This window comes from Manis pentadactyla, chromosome 15 (genome assembly GCF_030020395.1).
Source record: "Manis pentadactyla isolate mManPen7 chromosome 15, mManPen7.hap1, whole genome shotgun sequence".
Classification (NCBI taxonomy): domain Eukaryota; kingdom Metazoa; phylum Chordata; class Mammalia; order Pholidota; family Manidae; genus Manis; species Manis pentadactyla.
In genome coordinates this window covers 65,770,320-65,796,129 of record NC_080033.1, presented here as the reverse complement: position 1 = coordinate 65,796,129, position 25,810 = coordinate 65,770,320, and the positions used below count along the sequence as shown (strand labels likewise).

The following is a 25,810-nucleotide window of genomic DNA, read 5'->3' as shown; positions in this document are numbered from 1 at the left end:
GCAGCTGCTTGCCACACCCCATCTGCAGCCATGGCAGTCCCTCATCTCCCTTCTGTCCCTACAGCCCTCACACACTCCTGGCACCAGTCCCTCAAGCCTCAGCCTTAAGCCCCCTCTCGGAAAGCTTGGGCCCTCACACGGCCGTCTTACCTTTGCTCCTGGGTAGGCAGGCTTCTCTAACAGCTGTTTGCCCTTGCTCACCCAACGTTTGTATTTCCTTCCCATATTTGTGGAATTCCTTAGTGTATGGCTCATTGTAGGAAGCAGAAGCTATCTCGGTTAAAGTGAAAACATCTAAATATATACTCGCCCAGACTACCCTGCAGTTAGACCTCAGATGTGTGAGCTAGGTTCAAACAGTGACTTTAAGTCTGGAGCTAGAGGCCCTCAAAGTTAGGGACAGCGGAGAATCTCTGCTGACAGCAGTGGTGGCCCCAGCAGTACTGCCCAAGGCCTACTGGCAGCCCTGGCGGGGCAGCAGGGGGCCACAGGGGGGTCCACGGAGGTGGGGCCGTGCAGAGCGGCCCTGTGTCCTCACTGGGTGGGTTCTGGTTCTGACTGTGGTCCTGGCTGTCTCTTAGACTTCTTGTTCCTGGCCATTGTTTCGGCCAGTCATCCAGCCTTCCCAACTATTGTGGGAGCTATTTTTAAAATAGATTTCCTTTCAGCTAAAATCATCCATAGTTTTTTCTGTGCTTCCAACATAGAACCCTATCTTGGTTTAATAAGAAGTGTTTTGTAAGAGTAGAGTCTTAACCAGAACAGGCTTGTAGCAGTGTTGCCCCAGAACTCTGCAGTTTAGAGGGTGCCACATTTTAAAGATTGACATCCCCCTCCCCCATGGGCTTCCTAATTTTGGCTCCAGTGCAATGGTGAGCTGGCCTCTTCCTCTGGGGCCATCCCCTTAGTTGCAGGTGACAAAAATGGAAATGGGGACTCAAGACTAAGACACTGAGTGTCCATCCTGGGATCCCTTGGTGGGGGAGACAGCAGAAACCATCCTTACTCTCTCTGAATCTCCTTGTTTAGAAACTGAGTTTCTGGCTGCTTGTCCTCTGTTATGGGTTGAATTGTGTCCCCCCAAAAGATACGTTGAAGTGCTAACCTTTGTTACCTAAGAATATGACCATATTTAGAAATAGGGTCATTGCAGCCATGCTTGCAATAGGATCATGCTGGACTAGGGTGGGTCTGTCATCTAGTGTGACGGTGTCTTTGTAAGAGGACGAGAAGACAGACAGACAGAGCCGCACACAGGAAAGGCCACGCGACCCAGAGGCAGAGACTGGCGTGACATAGCTTCAAGCCAAGGAACGGCAAAGATTGCCAGCCAGAAGCTCGGAGGATGCAAGGGAGGATTTTCGCCTCCAGAGCTGTGAGAGAATAATTTCTGTTGTCTTAAGCCTTGGAGTTGAGATAGCCTTAGGAAACTAAAAGGTCCTTTGTACCCAAATCCTTGGCAATAGCTCTGTGTCAGAATCCAGCCTTAGAGACTGGCAAAGCGGGATGGGAGTCTCAGCTCTAACACCACCGGCAGTGTGAGGCAGAGTAAGCCACAGGGCTTCCTGGTGTCTCCAAGTCCTTTTCTGTGAATCAAAGATGAGCATACCTCCTTCAAAGATGGTTAAACATTTAAAGTAGTGCCTGGCACAAGAACGGCAACTATTAATATTAAACCTCTGCTCCTTGTCAGTATCTGACCACTGGGATCCCATTCTGCTGCAGGGAATAGGTCTAAAGCTGCTCTTAGAATACAGATCAATGTCATGGATTATTCCAAAACAATGAATTTTCTTTGCAGAGGAGCGGGTAATTCCATGCATGCTGTGTTACTCCCCCTCTTTTTAATATATTTTTGCACTTCTTAGCTTCTGTTGCAGGAAGACCGCCTTCTCAGGAAAGTAGGTGCTAACACACAAGGCTGCCCACTGCCGCCCAAGGACAGAGCCCTCCCCTGCCAGAGACAGGATGGGGTCGAGGGGTGCAGATGCCTCCAGTGGGCAAACTGCAGCTGGTGGCTTTAATATCCGCTCTCCACAGCTTTATCTCCACTCAAGATGGCTGTGCTGATAGCACAACAAAGCTGGCATCGTGGTGGGGGGTGGCTCTGATGTCCCTGGTTATTTCATTTAGAAGCTACTGTAATACTCTTCCGGGAGAGATGGGACTGATTCAAGGCAATTCAGGACTCTAGGAGTCCAGGATGTTTATGGTTCCTTCTAACCCCACGGATTTTACGATTCCAGGTGTGCAGCCACATAGTAAGGCCAGCCACATAGGAAAAATATTTAGCAGGTGCAAGGACCTCTAGGTGGTTTATACACAATTATCTTTGCATACCATACAACGCTTAGGGTGTCTTAGTGCACATTCCCTGGAAGTGGGCCCTGTACAAGGATTCCTGTGGGTGTGATTAATTCAGGAAGAGCTTCCCCAGAGAACCAGGGGAGAGGGGAAGCAGGGTGGGGAAGGAGAAGGAGCCCAGCAGAGGGGTGATTTAAGGCCCACACCGCTGAGGGGAGCGGCAGCCTGCTCCTGCAGGGGCCTCTGGAGGGTGAAGTGCACCCACCTCCCCTGGGTGCAAGGAAGAGGGACTTGAACACCCCTACACCCAGCATGCCCTGGCTGAGGGCCTCAGGGGTCAGTGCGAGCAAACACCCAGGTACTTAGGATTCTCCCTGTGTGCCTACAAAGTGGCCAGTAACCTGAGGGCAGGTGGAAGCAAGATCCCTTGAATCGAGCAGAGCACAGGGAAATGGTGAAAAGGATCCATGCGGATCTGGTTGACAGCATACAGTGTCTGCTACAGACAAAAATGAAGATCCATTTTACATATGAAGAAACCGAGGCTCAAAGACTGAGCCTCCTTGGAGAGAGGAGTGGCTGGGCCAGGATTGGAATCTAAGGTTTCCAAGCGTGCCCCCTTTCTGCTGCATGGTGCTGGTGGACCTGTGGGGTCTGGGAACCAACAGCTAAAATCATCGGCCTGTCTCGTTTCTTTTTATCTTCTCTCTGAGACAGGCCAGCTCTGCAAGGAGAGAAGTGGTACTCATTTCCTTCTGCATGAACTCCCTCCTGCCACCAGAGAAAAACACATTCAAGTAACATCTTCTATCCTACAATAAATAAATTAGTAAAATAATAAAAAGCGGTATACGGCCACGAGAATGAGCGATCTCCTCTTCATAGTCAGTACGGCTGGATCTCACCGCTGTGCGGATGGTTGAAAGAAGCTGGACACACAAGAGTCAATTTCTTTGACACCAAGTATGCAGAGAGAAAAAGTAGCCTTGGGTGGCAAAGGCCAGGCTCCTAGTGACTGTTGGTGTGGGCACGGGAGGCCAGAAGGATGCCCAAAGGACCCTTCTTGGGGCCGGTTGTGTTTAGTAGTGTTGTCTGTTTGCGTGGGCTTGGCATTAGAGGTGATTTCAAGAAGAAAAAAATGGTAGAGGGGAAGTGTTCCTAAGCTCCCCTAATCATAATGTCACTCCCGGAGGCATGTGGGGAAAAATAGATTTCCAAGTCCAGGAGCAGCCCTCCTTAAACCTCAATGGGAACAAGAATTGCTGGAATCTTCCTCAGAGCAGATTCTGATTTGGCAGGTCTGGGGTGGGCCCCCTAAGGACAGTTGGGTTTAAATATGGGGTGGCGCGGGCAGGAGAAGAGGACAACATGGAAGAGGGGACCAACCGGCTTTCGGGGGAGCAAGCGGCTCTGCTCACCTTGGGTGCGGGGTGTCTGTGAATGGAGGTCGCTGTCCCCAAGCAAGGTTTGAAAACCACTGGCCTGGAATGTGCCTCGCTTTGGGGCTCCTTCTACCCAGACAGCTCTTTGCCTCCTCTTCACTTTGTGGCCTCCTATGCTACCTCCAACACCCAGCTCAGGGGGTGCTGCTTGCATGCAGCCTTCCTTGGACACCATGCCTCTGTCAGTCCTTCATCTGCATCGCGTTTGCACCATCCCTCGCATGGCCTTCTTTGGTAGCTCTTATCTCATGTACCGAGAACATGCTCTTTGGGGCAGGGATGCTGTCACTCACGTCTGCTCCCAGGCACAAGGCCGGGCCTGGCATACAATAATTACTGCTAACTGCTTGCAGAAAGGGGCACCACCAGCTTAGAGGTGCTCTGATTGAGAAGCACACCTTCTTTCCTTTGAATTTTTAGATGGAGCCCATATTTTTATTAATTTGAGATTTCACAAATGGTTATTAATCTTTGCTTGCATCTTCTGGAAATTGCTGGGCTTGGCAAGAGCAGGCAAGCATGTTCAGGTAATGCCCTCTCTCCTGTCCTCCTGACATCGCTGATGGTGTGGTCTTTTTTCTTTTTTTTTCTCCTGGAGACACTAAACATTCACTTTCCCTCAAGTTCCTTGAGTTATAATCAAGTGGCCAACCAAAAAGTTCGGGGCTTGTGAACAGCTTAAAGTCCATGTTGGAGAAAGGATCTGGCTGACAGCACCAGCTGGAGTGCTGTAGTCTGACGACGCTGGCGCCAGCCCATTCCCCAGAGGCCTGGGACTTGCCGACACAGGTCTCCCATCTGTGCTCCAGAAAAGGTGCAGCTGGGAGTTCTGGAACCGATTCTGAGAAGCTGGCCTTCAGCTCTCCTGGCATTGATGTGAAGGCCCCCGATATTTCCTTGGGGCTATTGAAGAGGCAGAAAGTTGTTCAGTGGCATATGCAGGAGGTGGCCCATGAGAGTCAATGAGCCACCTTAACTCATTTTGCAATGTGAATTGAGAAGTGTTAAGAATGTCTAATTGGTCAGAATCCTGTCTTGAGTATTCCCGGGGGATGTAGCTAATTACGTCTACTTCAGAGGTGCTTATTGCTTATTACGTGGACTCCTTTGCAACCAACCCCACATCCAGGGAATAGTGTTTCTAAAGTAGGGCCTGGGTGGGAATAGAGACGTTGACTAGACACCGAGTACCCACCCTGTGCCAGGTTTTCTGCCATCTGCTGCGGGTAAGAATAAGACAGAGTTTGTGTCCTTAAGCCTAACAGACTGTCAGCTGCACAACGTCTCTTCATTGGGCTGTTGAGTCAATGCAGCTACATATCCCAGACCAGCAAATCAGCCTGATGGATTGAATGGCCCTGTCAATCCAGACTAAACAGCAGGTCTGCTTATACATGCAGACAGAGTGCGGAGGGAGGAGGAAGGAATGGTTGCAACTGGTTACATCTGTGGACAGAATGGGGAGGCGGGTAAAGCATAGTAGGACCAAATTTTGTGTGTAGACACAATGGGAGGGGGATAAAACATAGGCTTGGCGAACACACAGAACAGTAGATGCATTCTTAATGGGGAGATTAGTCGAATGAGCAATTCCTGATATGGTGACATTCCATGCGTGGAATGGTGGTCTGACAACCTGTAGACCCAGATGTAGATACACTGATTGCTGGGGATTTGATGAAAGGGTTAGGAGTAGCTGCTCTCCCTGATGAACCCCATGGAATATTGTCAAATGTCAACACTGTGACACAGATCACATTTATAAGGGTAGCATAAAGCCACCCTGATGGTCACCCCCCAGCCCTTGCTGGTTCTCCGGGGAACATTGACAGTGGTGAAGATGGTAACAGCCATCACCCTTTGTGCAACATCTACTAAAGGTCAGGTGGTTTATATGATTTCTTCTTGTCTCCCAGCAACTTACTGTGTCGTACGTACTGGCTGCATTTTACAGGTAAGGATACTAAGGTTCACACATACTGATTTCCTTGTCATATGTCTGGTGAGTCAGCAAAGTCAGGGAGTGGTTCAGAGTGTGTGCCTGAGTCAAGTATTGGGGTTTCAGTGCCTTGTCTGACACTGAAAAGCTTGGGCAAGCTGTGAAACTTCTCTGAGCTGTGGTGTGCTTGTCCGTGAAATGGGATGTTGTAAAGCTCCAGTGTGCCTGTCACATAGTAAGTGCTCAACGAATCTGAGCTGCTTGGTTACTCTTCTCTCTTTCTGAGCCTCCTTTTCCTCTTTCTCTTCTAAAAAGAGTCATATAACAAATGATTATGATTAATTATTATTGTCACTGTTATCATTATTGATGGCAGGGCTGGGAGTCACAGACAGACCTGTCTGACTACAAGACAGTGTCCTTCCTCAGCACCCACACTGCCTCCTGGGGACAAGCGGATAGTAGGTGGTCAGGTGAGTCCGTACTGTCCTTCTTCACCCCTTTGTCTCTCCTATGGCTCCCGGCCACTCCAGACGCTCCTGGCCGCCAGGAATGGTGCTTTGGGAACGCATCTGCTCGGAGTTCAGTTCTCGACGCAGCCAATGACAGAGGCAGAGGCCGCTTCCCAGGTGGAAATGTAGAGACTCTGCTCCCCAGGGAGAGGGATGGCGCAGCCCCTCTCTTCCACTCAGAGCTCTGGACCCAGAAGGGTCCAGAAGCGGCCTATCCTCCTGTCCAGCCAAAGCCACGGGGCATGTTTTGAATCAAGGAAGCGGGTGGCCACGCCCATCTGGTCAGGGCCTCTGGTTAATAAACACTTCCTGGGCTCTCTGACCGTGCCTGATTAAAGCAGCCAGGGGAGACCCAAGTACAGACCATGTGCATTAGGCACGGACTTTTTGGTCCCAGGCAAGAGATGAAACCCACCGTGGTGGTGCCCATGAAGGAGAACTCACAGGAAGGCTTTAGAGGTGTCCCAGAAACCCCAGGCTAAAAATACAGCTGAGGACCTGGAGCATCGCGGTGAACCCGGGAAGGGAACACCCTCTCTTGCTCTGAGTTACAGTGCCCGGCTGCTGCAAGCCTTCCTGCTGAGAACTGGCCCTCTCTGCCACTCCCCCGTGGAAAATGTGGCCACCCCGACACCTGCAGTTTTGTGCATAGGTCCAGCCACATGGGGACGTTTTAACTCTCTTCCAGAAAAACACTAAGGAAGCACCTGTCCTTGGCTTTGTCTCGGCTGGGTCACCACGGACAAACTTGACGGAATTGCATAATATACTAAGAAAAATCAGTGTCAACTCTGGGTACAAATGTGGAAATGTTTGTTAAATGGTAAGTAAAGGAATTAGACAAAATCGTGTACCCAACAGGGTTACAACTCTTTATTATTATTTTTATCTGTTTAGGCATATGGTTAAAGATTAGAAGAGATGAGATGCATTAAACAGCTTATATTCTGGTGAACATGGGGTTGCTCTTTGTGCTTTTGCTTTTCTTCACAGTAGTAATCAGCACCTATGTTGTACTGTATAGTTCAGAAATGCGAGGCCCCTGTGGGTGGCCATCGTTCACGCTGCAGGCAGATCGAGGTCCAGAGAAGCTGTGGATCCTGCTGATAGCTAAGTAGTAAAGTCAGACTCATGCTCTTTCCACTGCACCGTATTGCGCCTCACATTGTAAAGTTGACCAAAGACAGAGAATTTTGAATTTATTTCTGCATGCTGTGTGAATGTTCAAGGTGGATGACCTCTAGGGAGGGAGTTCTGAGGTCATGTGAAGGTGAAGAGAAAATAGGAGTGAAGGTTTCCCAGAGGAGAACCCAGGAGGGAGTAAGAAGGTTCAGTATATTCTCTTCTTTGTGTTCGAGGAATGGCTGAGGACATGGCGTACCAAACCCTCTCTGTCAAATCTGGCATAAGGAATATACAGAAAAGTGTTGCTAAACTTAAATATTCCAAACATCAAAACTATTCCAAAATGCCCTGGAGACACTTGAGTTTCCATTATTAGAAATGATTCCATTTAAAGGGAGTCTTCTAGCCCCATGAGTCCCAGGATTTGACATACTAAGTTATTTCTTGTAAGGCTCCTGACTGGAGATGGTACCACCACCCTGAAAGCTCTACTAGGGCCCCAAACATGATCTACTCCTTTGACAACAGGGAATATAAGACCAAATATTGACTGACGGGAATGAGTATCTATGGCCAGTTCACCTAAACATGCTATAGTTTCCTATCTAAGGGCATTCTGTTATTTTCAAACATCAGACGAGTACGGATATTTAGTGTGAAAGACTATATTGGACATAATTATAATTTGTCCAAGACCAAGAAGGGGCAAAACAAACTCAAATCGTAGTCTACAGTAATTTTTGGTTTTGAAGAGGATAGGTGATCTCGCCAACAGCCCAGACTGCAAAAGGGACTGTGAGAGGCAGGCCGCTGCTGGAACTTGGGCGGGCCCCCGCCTGTCCTCGATGGGGTGGTCCTGCTGTGCAGTCATGAGGATTTGGGAGCTTGTAACGCTAATGATGTGTAAATGCATTTTCAGCTATTTTAGTAAGCTGGCCTTTCCACGTTCATTATCATTAATATATGTGGTTGGGATATGTTCCTCCAGAGATTCTGCAAATAGCTCTCCTATTGTTCAGGAAAAATTTATAGCAAGTTGGTTAAAGGGGAGGCACCAGTGAGCCCAGGCTTATACTTCTCATAGGAAATGAAAGCGTTACTGATGGTTTTGTAAGGAGGTGGATCTTTGGTCTATAGGTCTAGGCATCTTTTAAGCAGAGCTAATTAACTATGCTTTGATGAATCCAAGGGGAAATGTGGATGTCTGAGCACTGGAAGGCAGAGAAAGGTGGTACAAATTCCCCAAGATTATATCCTCCTCTGTGCTAATTTGCTTTGACAGGTTCTACTTTTTGCCACCGTCTGTCTCCGGCAAAGGGCTACAGTGTCCTCTGGATGTAGTAGTGAAGAAGGAAGGACCACAGCAGAGTTCAGTGGGATGGGAGGGTCTTCTTCCCTGGAAGACCCCACAAAGGGCCCTGGCACTGGCAGGGCCTGAGATTTCCCACTGCTGCATCTCAAATGGGGCTTGAAATTTCTGGCTGGGCCAGGAGAAAGGAAGTGGCTTCACCACTCAGCCATGCCTCCGCAGATGAGCTCTGGGTGGCTAGGAAACTGTGGGGAGATGACAGTTTGGGCAGTGGAATCCGATTTTACCTCTGGTACGTTTTATAGCCATGAGCTGATTTGTACCTCCTAAAAGTGATTTGTTTGGATGGTATGGAGGGATTCTCACAAATGCACGAGCCCCCGATAAGATCATAAGCATCCATTTCTATAGGCATGGCCAGTCCAATACAAACCTACCTCTCTGATTCCTGAAAGACACCTGACCCCTGGCTCAGGTGGAATCCTTCCCTTTATGAAACCAAGGGTCAGATGGATGATCTCTGTGGTCCTCTCCCTCAAAGTGCAATGTTGCCACTTGGATTCTAACAAGATCTTGCTTATGTTGGAAGCTGTCAGCAGATGCTAAAAGCTCTCCCTGGTGAGTGGGTACCCAGGCCTCACTGGCTGAAGGATGAGGTTGGTCCACGGTGGTGTGTCTGGTCTCTGAGTCTTGGTGCAGCAGGAGGAAACGCACTCTCCTGTGGCAGAGACCTGCCCTTTGGCTGTTTTCCTCTATGTAAACGCCGCATCTGGATCCAGCCAGGAGAGGCTGAGCAGGGCCGGAGAGCAGGTGACACGGGGCACTCTAGGGGGAGCAAATGTGAATTCATACCGCCTAGAGTTGGGGAATAGAGAACAAGAGGTTCTAAAAACAGTGGAAAACTAGAGACATGATGGCCAAATGTGACATGTGAGCTTTGACAGGATCCTGGGTTTTTGAAAAAGGCTATATAGGACATTATTGGGACCACTGGGGAAATTTGAATATGACTCTCTGTTAGATGATATGTAGTCTCAATATTGAATTTCTTAAGTATACAGTGGGGTTATGCTTATGGATATATTATGTATCTTTTTAATATCTACAGAGAGAGGTGAAGCAAATATAAAATACTAAGAGTTGGTGAATGTAGGTGAAGTTTAGTGTGTTTATCATGCTATTCTTTCTTCTGCAAGTTTGGGGTTTTTAAAAATAAGCAGCGTGGGAAAATTGCTTGTAAGTCAGATATGTGCTGTAGTATAGGTTCTCCATTCCTACAACCTCCTTCTCCCGTGTTTTATTCATCCCACACATTGAGAAGAACGCACTCCTGCTGTAATTTAAGCTCATTTCCTCATTTGTTCTCTTCTCTCAGGAGACACAGTCAGCATCCTCCTTGTAAATCTAGGGCGCAGCCTGATGGATGCCCTGGGGGGCCTCAGGCCCTGTGTTTATGTGTGTTTACCCGGCCCTCTCCTCACCACCCAGCAGGAGCCTCCGTTGAGCACCAGCAGCGCCAGCAGCAGCTAATGCCTGCTGAGCATCCACTCTGTCAGGCCCTTTGGCCGCACCAGCTCCATCTGGGGCTAGGGTCTCTCATCACCCCATTTCACAGACCGGTCCATGAGGCTCATACTGCTTGTGAATGACAGAGCCAGAAGTGCAAGAACCCAGGACTTGTGACTCCCAAACCTTCATTCTTTGCTGCTATTGAGTGGGTCTCAGCCCGGACCATGCTGGACTTACGTGGGGAGCGTTTTAAAGATATAAGTGTGTGGGCCCCACACTGGGAGTACTGGGGTCTGGCGTGGGGCTCAGACATCTGTTGCACCGAGAGGCTTGGCTGTTTGGCTTGAGCCTCCATTGTCTCTCTAAGCCTTGGGTGACTGCCATCTGTGGCCTGTCTCCTCGCCCATTCCCCTTGGAGAGTAAACTTGCACCTGAGGGATTTTCCTCAGCCCTTCCTTTCTGTTCAGAGCATGGCCGGCTTGGTTTGACCCCGATGGCCTCACGGGATGCAAGCTGGGGCTGTGGATGTGCTTGCATCTGAGCCGTCACGCCATTCCCTGCTGTTGGCTTGCCACAGAGTTGTGTGGACTTAGGTGTGAGCACCTGTGGACCCCTGCGCAGGGCGACCTGGGCATTCTGAGAAGACGCCTCTGGGGAAGGAGAGGACAGAGGCACATGGAGGAGGAGCGGGCCGCAGCTGTACCCACAATATTCTGTTTCTTATTGTTTGGGTGAATCTCAAGGGAATTAGGCTGAGTGAAAGAAGTCAATCCCCAAAGGCTACATATGGTATGATTCCATTTATATAACCTTGATGTGACAAGATTATAGAAGTGGAGGGCAGATTGGCGGTGCCAGGAGTTGGGGGCCCCAAGGGACCTGGTGGTGCCACCAGTATTCTGTGTCTGGTCTGCATTGGTGTTGAGTTTCTGCGTGTGATATTCTACTGTCGTTTTGAACTATGGTGCTGTAGTGGGACACTGAGTAAAGGGCACACAGAATCTCTATGTTATTTTTTACAATTTCACATGAACCCTGGTCTCTCAAAATAAGAACTTCATTAAAAAAAAAGAGGATATAAGGCAAATATGGCAAAATATTAATGTCTATTCTATATGGGTCTTGGAAATCTGTTATATTTGTTGTATTATTTTCAATCTCTGAATGTTTGAAATTGCTAGTAAAGACAAACACCTTCTAAGTATGCATCCTTACCCAAGACCCGCTTCTGGTCCCCTCAGGCTGGTGTGATGGTAGCACAAGTCTGAGCAGTTTTGCAAGGGGAGGGAGGTGGTGCTTAGCGGCTTCTGACTTTTTACTGCCCTTACTCAGCCTGGGAAAGCAGCTAGTGCTCCCTGAGGCTCGGGACCTCCTTCCCTTGCAGCAACCTCGGTGCTCCAGCCCATCTTCTGGGAATGTTCATGAAACCAGCAAAATGAAACATCTATACTGATTCTAGGCAACAGTTACTTCTAGACTCAAAGACCTGTCGCTAGGAAGGCTGTCTCCTCACTAGGATACTTCAGTTTTGGGAATCACAAAAAAAAGACACACATACCAGAATTTATTTATTATATAGTGAAATCACAACTTTATAATATATTCAAAAGGGACTAATGAGACATGTAGGATAGTGTAAATGTAAAAACAGATAATATCCAAGAGAGCAGTTAGATGGGAATAGAATCTTGGTAGTCACTACAGGGTACAGTGTCTCCAACCTCGAGTCGCAGGGCAGACTTGGCTGTCTCCTAACACGGATTCTGAATGGCAATCAGAAGGTACTCCTTATCTGTGGAGAGATATGGACAAAAATTAACCTACCCTAAAAATTAAAGTTAATGAATCAACACTTCAGCTGCTCTGTCTCCAAGATTTCACTTGGGCCTCATGTGGACTCATGGTTGCCACCCTGGCTGCACAGTAGAATTATCTGTTGAGCTTTCAGAAAATACCCTTACCTGGGACCTGGCCCCCAAATTCCAATTTCACTGGTCTGGGATGGAATTCCAGTATCAATAATTTAAAAAAATTTTTTTATAAAGCTCTTGAAGTGATTGTAATGTGCAGCCAGGGTGCGAATGTAGGTGTAGAAAATCTTTCTTTAGTTTATGGGTGGTTCTAATTTTATAGATGTACTATATAGACAAGTTTGTTCTGGACTAGATTTAGGTGCGTGAGTCCTGTTTTACACTGACATCTACTAACGCTGTGTATGTAATTCCAAGGAAAGAATGAATCTCTGCGGCTGGTGTCTTCTGGTGGGCCAGGTGAATGTGCTCTCCCCCTGGGGAAGGCTTTTTAAGACCCGACGGGCCTTTGACCCACCCAGTTTTATCCCCTGAACAGGAGACTTCCTCCCACTCTCCAGAAGATCTCACTGTGCTTAGTTCACCTAACATGAGACCGACATCTCCTGAATATTTTAACGACTAATAATAAATGCAGGTGTGCAAAATTCAGTTTTCTCAAAGGTCAAATTTGTTGCTAATTTCACAAAATTTTCAGGCTGGAATTCTCGGTACCTTCATTTTGTAGTTGAAAAACATTATGGGTCATATTGCATGTTAAAATCTATACTCCCCGTTCTTTGAAACAAAACTTTTATTCACTGAGATAGAAAGAGGCCTCAAATAGGAAGTGAAATGCCAAATTACCTGGAGCTACCATGATTTCGTGTTTCTTTGACCTGATCCTAAGAAACGTCAGGTCGTTCTGAGGGTCAATGTCCCGGACGGTGCTCTTGGCTTTCATAGTCAGCTGATGAAGAAGTCCTGCATACTGAACTGTTGTTGAGTTGTCCAAGGTTGTTCGGATCGGAATGCCTGTTATGAGATTTAATCTCAGGTTATAATTTGTTCTGATTATAAAAGCAGTGTGCACGTGGTAGAAATATCGGGCAATACTGGTAACTGTAAAGAGGAAGAAGTGATGGTTGGTATTACTCACTGGGAACAATTTTAGTTTATTTCCTTCCAATCTTTTTGTGTCTATATGGATCACAAAGGGTAATTAGGTCAAACTGTAATTAAAAATTTGACTACTGCTTTTTCTTCATTTAAATATACAGGTTGTCCTTGTTAGTGACCGTGGCATTCACGTTATTTTTAATGGCTGTACACTTTACTATTTTATGGATATATTATAATATCATCGATTTCCTATTGTTGGATTGTTAGGTGTTGTGTTTTTGCTTTTGTAGCTAATGGTATGATGAACACTTTGGTGTACAAATCTTTGGAAGTTATTAACTGATTATTTTAGTATTAACATATTATTATACAAAATGCATCCCCTCAAGTGTTCAGTCTACAGTGAGTCTGCTTCGAAAGGGTTGGTCTGTGACACCATGATAGTTTTCTCCCCTGAGGCCAGAGATAGAAAATAGATCACTGCACATGTTCAAGAGTACATCAAAAGGGATTTTCAAAGTTTCTTAGTAACTTCCATGCAGTATTTTGCAAACCTTAAATTTATACTGAAAATACAGCAAACTTAAATTTATATTGAAAATACATTGTAGTTTTGCTGGGCATTCCCTGGTTTGCATTCATCCTTGGTTTAAGCATTATTACATTTGGCTGCTGTGTGCTCTATTGTTCCATTATCTGAGTTTAAAACAGAACCTATTAATTTAACTGGAGAAATCTAGCCAGACAAATACACAAGTATAATTCAATTCAGTTCAAATCAATTCTGCTCAATTTGGGTTGCTCAGCGCTCAGTGCTTATTATGTAACAGGGGCTGTGCTGGGTATTTTACATATATTGTACTAATCAGAGAGGCCTTCACATTATTTTGAGGACTACCACATAGCCAGGGGATTCCAGGGATTCGATTTGCAAATATACCTTTGATATAGGGGGACATATGAAGGTGAATTTGGGTTCCCTGTCAAATTCCTCAGGCCCCTGAATTAAGGCCAAGCCACAGAAGAGGTTGACATGGCTCTTGGTTTCCCTCAGAGAATGTAATTCCAGGAACTGGTAAACAAGATTGCACTTCAAGAGTGGAGCAGTATTAGAAATTTAGGAGTTGACCTGTGTTTCATGAAACTCTTTGAGAGCCTCATTTCTGCCTTTGAAACAAACTGATTTCTTCCTATTTTAAGAAAACTGCTATCTCCAGAATAGGTCCTGCAAAACAGTATGAGGACAACATTTACAGGAAAACGTACTCACTGTTTTACATAAAACTTCTTAACTTCAGTATACTCATAGTTTTAAGTAAAACTTGTTAATTTCAGTGTAATCTGTTGGCCACTTTTCCCCCACAGGTCAGTTACGTCTTTTACACCCAATGAAGTATCACAAAGCATGTATCTTTAACAAGCAGGAAACTGAGATGTAGCAGGCACTCACCCTTTCAAGAGCACTTTTTGATGAATAGCACTTTATTTTACATCCTGAAGAGTGACTTCCTACAAAGTCTGCATTGCTCAGTGTCAAAACAAGAAATACAACAGGAATAAATTATTTAAAAGGTAGCAGACAAGATTATGAATCAGATGTTCAGGCCTATTTAGTTAGTCGATTCATGATCCAAGTCAATAAATAAAACAGCCAGCCTTTCGGAATAATAAGTGTGCACTGTGGTAACTTGGCACTTTTCATATCCACTGTAGACTACTTGAAAAAAATCAGTCAACAAATATTTATTGAGCTCTTGCTTGGTATCATGAGAGGTAATTAAGGATAATTTATGAAGAAGTAATTTTAGCCCATGATATGAAATTTGCCCATTTCCCCTTCTGAGAAGTAACCATTGCTCCAGTTTCTTCAGTACCCTTCCAATACTCTAAGTCTATTCAGGTATGTTTGTGTTTGTATTCTTTATTTTAATTGTATCATTCTCTGTTCATGTTTTTCATTTATACATGAGGGAAATTGTTTGGTTCGGTGTACATAAGCCTAGGTCACTCACATTAATGACTGCATAATAGGTCTGTTAAATGGGTGCTTTGCTATACACATGACTACTATACCTTCCTGAGGGGCATTCAGGCTGTTCCCAGTCTTTGACTTTTACAAACAAGGCTACAGAATATGTCTGTGTGCCTGCTGTTTCACATCTGCATATATGTGTAGGACAAATTCCTAAAACGGAACTTCTAGAACAGAGAGTATGGATTTGATATTGCCATATTTATGGCATTACTTTAAAATGTGATTCTTTATGATCCCAGTCCGCTGATACTCATCAAGTATACATTTGTACTTTGGTTGATAGATTGTATTTTAAAAATAAAAGGAATTGGTTGGATGGTTGATAAAATCTAATGAAATTCAAATGATGGATTGTAGAAATGTTGAAATATTAAAAATCAGAGCCTACAGAAATCAGGCATATAAACATAAGAATATATGACAAATATGAATGCCTGGGAAACAAATACATATACTCCCCAGTATCTAATTCAATGATCAGTGCTGCAACACCGTAAACAATGAACGGTTTTATACATGGGAAACCAATGTTAACAAAGAATCTACTCTAATAAAAACCTATACTCAGCATGGGGCTTAACTGGTAAGTGTACTTTACCGTCCTGGATAGGAAGTCGGTTTCAGTTAACAGTGGACCCAAAGGCTCTACTGAACATGGCATATGCTGAGATCTAAATGGCAGAAGGCCTACCTGACCACAAAGAAAACCTGAAAATATGTTAAAGTGATTTGCCTAGAATGAGCAGACTAAAACCCCTAGTAGAGAACAAGAATACATCAACACCAACTTTGTTGAATATTTTCGGGATTAAATTTCATGGGACTTCTGAGAGCTGCAACTGCATTATAAGAAATGGCACTTTCATTGAAAATGGACTGGGTTGTTGAAATGGAGTATTTTATTACCTTCTGGTTGCCCGCCGTATACTACAGGCTATACTATACACAAGGTGCATCCTTGTCATGCACTCTGGTTATTAATAATATGACTGTAAAAATAAGCCCCTCATTTATATTTTTGGGACAAAGGTTAGTTTGGCTTTCAGGAAAGTGTCCTGAAATCTAATACTTTATTCTAAGAGTGGCTAATTAGAAAGTAATGGGTTTTAAAAATAGTATGTTGTTGCCTTTACATAAGAAAAGTGTTAAGAAACCTCAAGAAAATAAATATCACTTTTAATTCCACCACTCAGATAATCCACCATAACATATCCCTGCCTTTTCTTCCATATTTATTTTAAGTGTGTGTGCGCCTGCTATTTATGATGAGAAAATGCCGGCTGCTGCTTTGTTTTCTGCTCCTTTCCATCTAATATTGTGAGTTGTTTTCTGTGACTCTATTCTTCAGCATTTTAGATAGAATAATGGTTTGTCAAGTAATATTAGTTAATTCAAAACTTTGCCTACTCCTGGGATAGATTTGTTTTCTTATTTGTCTATTTATTACTGTTACATATGATGCCTCAGTGAGTAGCCTATGAACCTAAGTCTTTTCTTCATCACCCTATAGGATAAATTTCTAGGAGTGGAATCACAGATCAATGGGTATGGATGTTTTTCTGATGTTTGATTCGTTATCGATAGGATTATGTACTTCAGACTAAGAGCTTTCAAAGTAACATGTTAGATAATGAGTTGTCTTGGGATGTCACAGGGAATGAATTTATACTGGGTTGCATGGTGTCCTCCCCACCCCCACGAAATTCAGGTCCACCCTAAACTTCAGAATGTGACCTTATCTGGTAATAGGGTCTTTGCAGATGTAACTAGTTAAGAAGAGGTCACAGCAGATTAGGCTCTAAGCCAATGGCTGGGGTCCTTATAAGAAGAGAAAATGGAGATACAGAAAGGAGGAGGCCATGTGATGATGGAAGCAGGGACTGGAGTGATGCATCTTCAAGCCAAGGAACCCCAAGGATGACTGGAAACTATGAGAAGCTGGGAGAGAGGCAAAGAGGGATCCTCCTTGTAGAGCCTTCAAAGAGAGTCTGGACCTGCTGACACCTTTTTTGCAACTTATAGCCTCCAGAACTGAGAAAAAGTAATTTCCTAACCTTTTAAGCTACCAGGTGTGTGGTACTAGTTACAGCAGCCAGAGGAAATGAATATAGTACCTCTATGAAGTCCAGCAGATACCCCCTCTTAGGGGGCGTGGCAGGGTTTATGCAAATACTGGAACTAAAATCAGTTTACCCAGAAGTATGTTCTAGGGTTGGACCACTTCCTGGAAATATTAGGCACCACGCTTCACTTAGCTATAAGGCTGATCTTAAATCCTCTTCTTCCTGATCACTGAAGCTGGGTGAAGTTTATTATATTCATTTGGTGTTATTTTTCATTTTGTTTGATTATGCTGTACAACACATCAAATGTTTAATCTATACAAATCAATAAAAAAATTCCCATATTCTCAGAACTACTGAATTATAATTCTACTAAGGGCTGGGTATTTTATTTTAACATTATAATGGATTATAAAGGCATTTGATAATTATTTAATTATCACAACCATCAGAAGTTTATCTTCCAGTTTTACTGATAAGGGATGGAAGTTCAAAGTTTAAACAGACTTCCAGTAGGTAGTTGCTCAATAAATATTCATTGATTGATTTGCTCCAAAATAATGATTAGTTGTGGGCTTCTGTTGCCAAGCACTGTGCCATTCATTACACTTATGTAATGTAATTGAATAAGTGAATAAGTGAAGTAGCTACTCTTATTTCAACTGATGCTCTGAGATTTGTGGTACCTCTTGCCCTAATAGATGCCTGAATTTGCAATGAAACCAGAGGAGCCTTGGAGAAGTTGCCACCATAGCTGAGCATGGGGCAATGGGCCAGTGAGAATGCTCTGTGGATTGGTAATAGGGATTGTGGGGCGAGAGCAAGTTTTTGGTACAGGTCTACAGATTTCATCAGTGGAAAATGCACTGGCCCTTCTTATACTATATCCACAAAGACTATACTATAAGTGATATTACAATTAATTCTCAAAGATTTTATTAAATATGGCAAAGGAACAATTTCATTTAAAATGAAGACTAAAACTCTGCATCCTTTATAATGTTAAAACAAAAAAAAACTGTCAACAATGATATCCTTCCTATCTTCAATAGCACAGTTTTACTGGTACTCCTGAAATGTTAGAAGAGAGCTACCAAAGCTTTAAAAATTAATGGACCGTGTTTCTTAAGGAAAATAGACATTTTTCAACATAGCTTAGTCAGTTATATCCCTAACTCTTAGCAGAGTGCTTGGCATATCATACTCAATACTGTTTGATAAGTTAATGTTACAGCTAAAATAAACAAAATCTCCTTTTTATTTCAAATTCTAAGATATTTGTCTTAAGGCGGAGCAAACAGGTTCTTGGTTGGCTTGTGTGTCAAGCAGGCCCCTGTGATGAGATTTACCTTCTGCATTTACAACCATAGTTCCAAGAACCCCCTTGTGGCTCTGGATCCTCTTTAGGGTTTCCTCCACCTCTGCCTGGAAGAGATCAGGATGGCAATTAACCACAAGTGTCTTTGTGGTGACCCCAGTCTTAAGGAGAATATTGTTTAGAAGGACACCTATTTCCCTATCTCCTTAACCTAAGGTACTGGAAGGTATACTCTCAGATTGTTGGAAGAGAGCTTTGAAATTGTCAAGTCTGACATATAAGCCTACATAAGCTCCCTCCATACATCCCTGACAGATCTCTGGCTTGAACTATTCTGGAAATAGAGAGAGCTTACTGCCTCACAGGAGCTCACTCCATTTAAACTGTGTCTTGCTTGCCAGAAAAGGATTCTTTACATCAGACAGAAATCTGCCCCCAACCAGCTTTGACCCTTGCTTTTCCCATATTCATATGAAAAACTCCTGTGTCTACATTATAATCCTTTGAATATTTCCAGAGCTATATCATTGTCTCCCTCTGTCTAAAAGTATCCCTTAAGGAGAAGTCTTATTCTCAGTCCTAAAAGTTACCTCACTGGGAGTTCAGATTAACTTCAGGTTATTCTGTAAAAACGATGTATTCCAGGATTCTCTTGGCTGCTATAGCCTGGGTCTCAGGGAAACCTGTTCAGCCATGTAGGAACCCCATTATTGGGTTTCAAACTCACCTTTTTGAGGGAATCTTATGCATAGACTATATTGTACCAGTTTTCCTCCCCTCTACAAATGCTAAAATCAAGAATAATCTTTTTCAAACCTGCATATTCTTCATAACTGAGTAATCATTGGATATTCTGAATTCAGAGTATTCTGCAGTCTCTTGATGAGGGTTTGTGATTTTCTTTCTTCCAACATTGTATGGGTGAACAATATGCTACTTTTTTCAAAAGACAATTTTCTGTTGCACCAAATGGGGGCAGGAGAACTTGTCTCCTCGTTTCCACCACAATAGCAGGTTTTTTCTGAATTTCAGACATTCATGTACTAGATTCACAAGTTTTACCATGATGAATACTATCTATATTATTTACCTAGCATATTCTTTATATTATCTCACTGCTAAAAACATAAATGCATTTTAAAAGGAAACTATCACTACCACAAATGGAAATCTAGTATTACTTGTGATAAACAGAAATAACCACTAAAAACAAACAAATGAAGCGAGAACAATTTTGCTAAATTCTATCACAATGAAAGCTCTGAGCCTGAGGTCTGTTCTTCAGGTGAAAAATGGAAATTACAAAATGGTAGCGGTATTAAGGACCTAACAGTACCAGGAGCTTTCTCCTGGATATAGTCTAGAGGCTGAAAAAACTGGAGGAGGAATAGAATAACTTTGTCAGATGTGACTGACTCTGTGGTATTTCTGAGCCATCATATGCAGCAACTAATGTTTGCATCTCACTTTGGAAAACACGAAAGTAAAGCTAAGCTGTATGGGGGACCAATACGTTAGTACCTTTTTGCCATCTTTAAGACACTGTCCACTATCCACCCCCTGTCCCTTTGCCCAGTTGTTTCCCTTTTCCGGATTTCTGACCCCTCCTGAAACAGTCTCTTAATCCTCATCTGCAATCCCCTTTGTATTCCTCTCTTAAAACTCTTTGCTTTCACCTTGCTCTTTTCCAAAGTACTCCAGTCTCCACTTTTCTTTTTTTAATTTATTTCTGCGCTCCTCCCTTTCTTCCTTTCTCCTCTCACAGTATCTCCTCCTGCTCCGCCCTCCCCACTCCCCTGCTCTCCCTGTTCCAGCTCTTTCTTCCCTCTCAGCATCTGGTTTTTCTCCTCTCCCTCCCGCCCTTTCTCTTGTCGAACTCTTCTCGTGGTCGAGATCTCTTATCAATCTCAGGATATTTCACTCCTCAATCTTTCCCCTTTCTAGATGTCCCCCCGTCCAAGTTCAATCTCCAGAATCAAGCCCCTGAATGAGCCCCCAAGATAGTTTCCGTCACCTAGGCATCTTTCCCCCACCAAATTCCATCCTTTCCTTCCACCAGGATCTCCCTTTTGTCCCTTCAAGGAGCTTCTGGAGACCCCAGCCTTGGCCGCGGCCCCGGCACCGGCCGGTCCTGGGTCGGCCTCGGGAACCGGGCAGCGAAGGCCCCCGCCGGTGGGCACCCCTGGAGCTTCGGGACGCGGACTGAGACACCAGATTTACCATCGCGCGGGAGACGAGACTCGGCTCAGTCCGGCTTTCCTGCTGCTCGGGATGTCAACAACGCTTCTCGCCGTTGCTAGGAGACGGGGAGGAAGTGACCTCCCGGAAGCGCCGGAGATCGCGCCTGCGCGTGCCGGGGTGGGGCGGCAGCCCGGGCGGCTCTTCCGCCCGGCACCTGCCTGACGTCTCCCGGCCGCCGGAAGCGGACGCTGGGTGCCGTGTCCCCGCGCGCCCCCTTGGGCTTCTCCTGGGCTCGCGGGGCCGTGGGGCCGAGGAGCGGAGAGGGCATAGGTCGGGTCACTCGTTCGTGCCTTCCCTCATTCATTCCTTGAGGTATGCATACATGTGACAGGCACTTCCTCGTTCAAGAGCGATTCGGTGACCACCCGCCACGTGCCAGCCGCTCCTGTGTGCCTGGGGCCCGTTCTAGCCGGGCAGACGGGCCAAAGGCGGCAGACGACGCCGTGCTGTCCGAGTGTGCGGCCTGCTCCGGAGCAAACGAGGCATGGGCCCCTCTGACAACGGGGTCGGGTCGCGTCAGTATTTGGTCGTGGCCTGGCTGCCTCGTGACCCTCCCCATTCTAACCTCAGCGCTGCCGTGGGAAGCGCCCGGCGTTTGTCCCCCTGCCCCTCACGGATAGTTTTCTGTTTGTTAACGAGGAAATATATCGCAGCACCGAACAGTACAATCCTGTATACATTTGGTAATTCGAATCTCCCCGCTCCCTGAACTGTAGGGTAAGCGCCATCGGACATCTCAGGAGCCCACCCAGCTGTAGCATCCCTAAATGGTGGTCACGCTGTTGAAGGGTTGACCACCTAGCAGTATTTTTGTTGAAGCCGTTAGGATCTTTCTTTTTTGGTCATTATGTGTCAACCGTTCTGAGTTGCTGACAAACTGCAGGTGGTAGTGCCGGCGGTTCTCCATATTATCGCAGAACAGCATTCCACTGGGTCTTTCAGGAACGTATGGAGGGAACCGAAGTTAAAGATCAATTAGGGATGATCAGAAGTGACTTGATCTTTTGAAGGGCGTCGATAATATCTTTGTAGCCTGGGAGGCAGAGACCAAGTATTGCGTGAAGTGTAGCAGGAACATTTTGTGGCTGGAGCCATAAAGTCCTGGGGTTTGAAGAGGGCAAACCTTGCTTACTAGATACAAGTTGTAGGTTAGGAATGCATCTCCCTAGGGACTGACGAAGCTATAATGACTCCCCGTAATGCTGACTCAGTTTGTGCTTCCATTTCCTGAAAGCAGCCTCACCGCCAGACAAGGCATACTTATTGCGAGGAATGCCATCTAGATACTGAGTGGGCCCCTGTCAGGGATGCTCTGAAACAGTTTTGAACTTCGTAACTTTGGACTAGATGATCCATTTCATCGTAGAGTTTATAATTTTAGGATATTGAGTTAAGTACAGACACACTGTGAAAAGCTCTAGTTCTGCTTCAGTTTTTGTGTGTATGTGGCTGGGGAGGAGATTTGGTACTGTCCTCGCCCTTTTCCTCCAGGAAACTTATGCTTCTCAGAAATCCAGGTCTCAATAGTTAATCAGTTCCCCTGGTCACTCAACACCTGGAACTCCTACCAAAATGATTTGGATTGTACAGCTAAAGTGATGGGGGAAGAGTCTGATGTGCGTGTGTGTGCATGCATGTGTGTGCACATGTGTGCAGATCTGGATCTTGACTAATTGCCTATATCCACCATTTTAAGTAATAAAAATACAGGTATGTACAGTACTACTGGTCAAATTGTATAAACGTTGGTTCTTGGGCTATCTGACTGTTTATGATCCAGGAAGCCCCACTTGATTGTGTAGCCGTTTGTTTTGCTTATAAATATCAGTGGCAGTGTGCCATATTTGTTAACGTCAATCAGCTTTAATGAAGGAACTGACTGCATATGCATGGAATGTGAATCCCCTCCTTTCTGGAGTCAGGGTGTCAAACTCGTTCAATAACTGACAGCTGTGATTAGAGCAAAGAAAGACTCCAGCCTGAAGGGCACTGACAGGAGTATCCAACTGCTGAAAAAGTAATAAGAAGTCGTCGCCAAACTGACTCCCAACCCATAGTCAAGTTTGACTCACTGTGCACAGAAAATCAATGAGGAGAATATGAGCCATTTTCTCTGTATCGATTTTCACTTGTAATTATTCCTTGGAGGTAGCTTGGTTTAATTTTTAGGCCTTTTTGGGACTATAATGAATATCCAGAGCTGTGCTATATAAAGTACACTGACATGTTGCCTATCCCATTCTCAAGACATGTGAATTACCCTCTTCCATTCTGGCACCCCCTTAATCTCTTTTGACCTATAGTAAGTGCTAAGTAACTTCGAACTTAAGTGAAAGAACTAGTGAATACTTCTTGAAAGTTTTCTGAGGTGACCCTCAAATTTGTGGTATATGAAGAGACAAAGTCCACTATTCTTCACATAATTTGGTCAAAATGAGATGATTTTCTTCTGAGATCTCTCTTTCTCTTTCATAATTTGTTACTGATTTCTGTTTAGCCTGCAGAAATCCAGGTTAGTTGATAATCTTGTTTTCTCTTGTGAGTTTCTGTACCACCCCATGTATCTTTGGCATTCCTGATTAGTTGGCAAATACTATAAACTGGGCCATGGAATGTATTTTATGTGCATTTTCTTATAAGATAAGGCATTATTTTTCAACTCAAACAGAACTTCTAGTATTCTACTGGTTTAACTTCAGAGAGTGTACACCAAATTCTATGATAATGCCCCTTAATAGTGAGGCAGCATTAGAGGATGTCAGTGATACTAATAAGTATTCCATATAGTATGACCCAGTGCCATAGAATTATGGAATTATGGTTTCAGAAGATCAGTAACTTCTTAGGACAAAGGCACCCTCTAGGGTAATTATTTCCAGGACTCAGGTGTAACATAAGCATTTACTTCCTGTAAGGGAATCCTCCCTGTTGGAATCAGGTTCTGAGAGCACAGAATTTGGAGTTGTATGCATCTAGGGTTGATATTTCTAGGTGTGTTTCTTTGAGTAAAATAAATTCCCAGAGCTTCTGTTTGCTCATTTATAAAATTGGAAAGGTAATATCTACCTTAGTGGGTTGATGGGAGGTTGAATGATATTTTGAGTAAATGCTTGGCTTGTACCAGATGCTCAATATGGATCATGTAACCACATGTCTTTCTTGTGTCTTATCTTTTCCTTAGATCATCCGTTCTTCTTCCCTTCATTCCTTTTCTCCCCTCTCTCCTTCTTCATTTTTCTGTTTCTCTAGCCTATGCCTTTCTACTTTCTCCCCTTCTTTCCTCTGTCCCTTCTTTACATTCTTTTCAACCTCCTTTTCCGCCATCCCCTTCTTAGAAGAATATCCAGAACTTGTATTGTTGACTTTCTCATTTAAGAACATCTTTCTCCTCTCTTAGTCCCTTCCTCCTGTTACTCAGTTAGAATATTCATTTAATGTAATGCACTATTTCTGATCTCATTTTCTTCAGTTTCCATTTTGAAACTTCAGCTCCAGCCAAGAAGTTGCCATCTCAGTACACCGAACTAGATATTCTTAGCATCTCAGGATAGAGGGAAAACTGTAAATATTTCCTCATCTATTGATTTTTTCAAACAGGGAAGGGCTGAAGGAAGCAATAAATCCCATACACTTTGCTGATAATCTAGTTTCAAGATCTCTGATTTGTGTTTTTTCAGCTCTCTGATCTATTTAGTTTCAAAATTCCTTTCATTGATAGGTATAGTACACAGAAAGTTAGGTGCACAAAATAAAAATTAGATGGGTGAGTTATTAATAAGTTAGATCCATAAAACAAAACATACAATCAGTGAGCTGCCACCTCAAAATGAACTCTGTGTAACTCCCCAAAAGCTCAAGAAATAGAACATGCCCGCATTCCAGAAGCTTCCACATGGCCATTCCCAACCTTTACTCCCATGCTGTATGGCATGAAAAGCTTAAAATAGTTATTATCTGGCCCTTTACTGAAAAAATTTGCTGACCCTTATAATAGACTGTTCCTCTTCTCTTCAGTCTTCAAAATATGTTGGGTGGTTAAAAACAAAAATTAAAACATTGTTCAGGGTTCTCAAGCTATGGAAATGTAACATGTAAAAATAACTAGAACATAATGTGGGGAGAGTAGAGGGACCTATTTGAGGGTAAGGAGCTTATATTCCACTTGAAGTGTTCAAGTACTGATTCTAAGGAGACTGAAAAATGAGATATTAATCTCTAGAGCACCAAATAAAAAAGTATACTGGTAGAGTAAAACACAATAGATAAATTAGAAGGTAGTACTGAAAATTGTTCAAGTCTAAAAACAGTGGGATGAAAAACAAATGGAACAATTAGAAGACAAATGATGTAGAATTAAATCCTTATATATCACTGATTACATTAAATATAAATAAGCACACCAATTAAAAGAATTTCAGAATTAAAAAATTATTAGTAATTTCTGTTTCTGGGAAAATGGAGTAGATGTGCTTTTCCCTATTCCTCCCACTTAATATAACTAAAAACTCTAGAAATTACACAAACACAGCAAGAGTCTGAAAGATGGAGAGAATCAGTCAAATTGTCTAGGGACCTTGGGACTCAAGGAATGTCATGATCATTAGTTACCTGGGTTTCTTTTTGCCTCATGTATTCTGCACTTGGAGTTAAAGAAGCTGGAAGACCAGAAATGCCAATAGGCACTTACATTTTTAAAAACCTCAGCAAAAGCCTATTTTCTAGCCAAAGGACTGGAAAGAGCAAGCCAACAAGATAGAAATTCTTAGAAAATAAGCACTTTTCTCCAGCCAAGTATTACAGAAGACAACTAGCCAAGGTCAAGTGGAGAGTATAGACTGCCTCTATCACCTTGCTGCAACTTTCCCCATCTGCCAAGGCTGAGTAGTGAGTGGGTAGTTTCATCTGGCTGGTTGTTTATTAGTTAGGCATCCTTCCACCCTCAGCAGTTTCAGTGAAATCCAAGTGGGGAACCTGGATGGCCACCCCCACTCTAGCATATGAATAATGACATTAACTATAAACAGTTATATATATCTAAAAAGATAGAGATCATCAGAGTGGATTAAAAAACATGACCTAACTATGCAGTGCAAGTGACTGA

At 44.1% G+C, this 25,810-nt stretch overlaps 1 protein-coding gene and 1 long non-coding RNA gene across 3 annotated transcripts; one reads left to right on the top strand and one right to left on the bottom strand.

Moving 5' to 3' along the window:
• The first annotated feature begins 5,828 nt into the window (after positions 1 to 5,828).
• On the top strand, positions 5,829 to 11,545 carry LOC130680928 (uncharacterized). 2 transcript variants are annotated; one of them, XR_008993972.1, is made up of 4 exons: positions 5,829 to 5,920; positions 6,062 to 6,158; positions 6,886 to 7,020; positions 10,007 to 11,545. It is a non-coding gene; the product is annotated as an uncharacterized LOC130680928 (long non-coding RNA). The 2 variants fall into 2 exon arrangements; XR_008993971.1 differs by having other exon boundaries at positions 6,886 to 11,545.
• A 150-nt stretch (positions 11,546 to 11,695) lies between these two features.
• Positions 11,696 to 20,795, bottom strand: DYNLRB2 (dynein light chain roadblock-type 2). The gene is made up of 4 exons (XM_036909336.2): positions 20,689 to 20,795; positions 18,500 to 18,575; positions 12,798 to 12,965; positions 11,696 to 11,932 (listed from the first exon to the last, which is right to left on the bottom strand). The coding sequence occupies exons 1-4, from the start codon at positions 20,689 to 20,691 to the stop codon at positions 11,892 to 11,894; spliced, it is 288 nt and encodes a 95-aa protein (XP_036765231.1). The 5' UTR covers positions 20,692 to 20,795; the 3' UTR covers positions 11,696 to 11,891.
• Positions 20,796 to 25,810: the final 5,015 nt, after the last annotated feature.

Bases quoted from the DNA above. Each gene is read 5' to 3' on its own strand.
- DYNLRB2 (XM_036909336.2), bottom strand. The intron at 12,966-18,499 runs GTAAATCTCATC...ATCTCATAACAG, and splicing joins TATGGTTGTAAATGCAGAAG to GCATTCCGATCCGAACAACC. The intron at 11,933-12,797 runs GTAATTTGGCAT...ATCTCTCCACAG, and splicing joins CGAAATCATGGTAGCTCCAG to ATAAGGAGTACCTTCTGATT.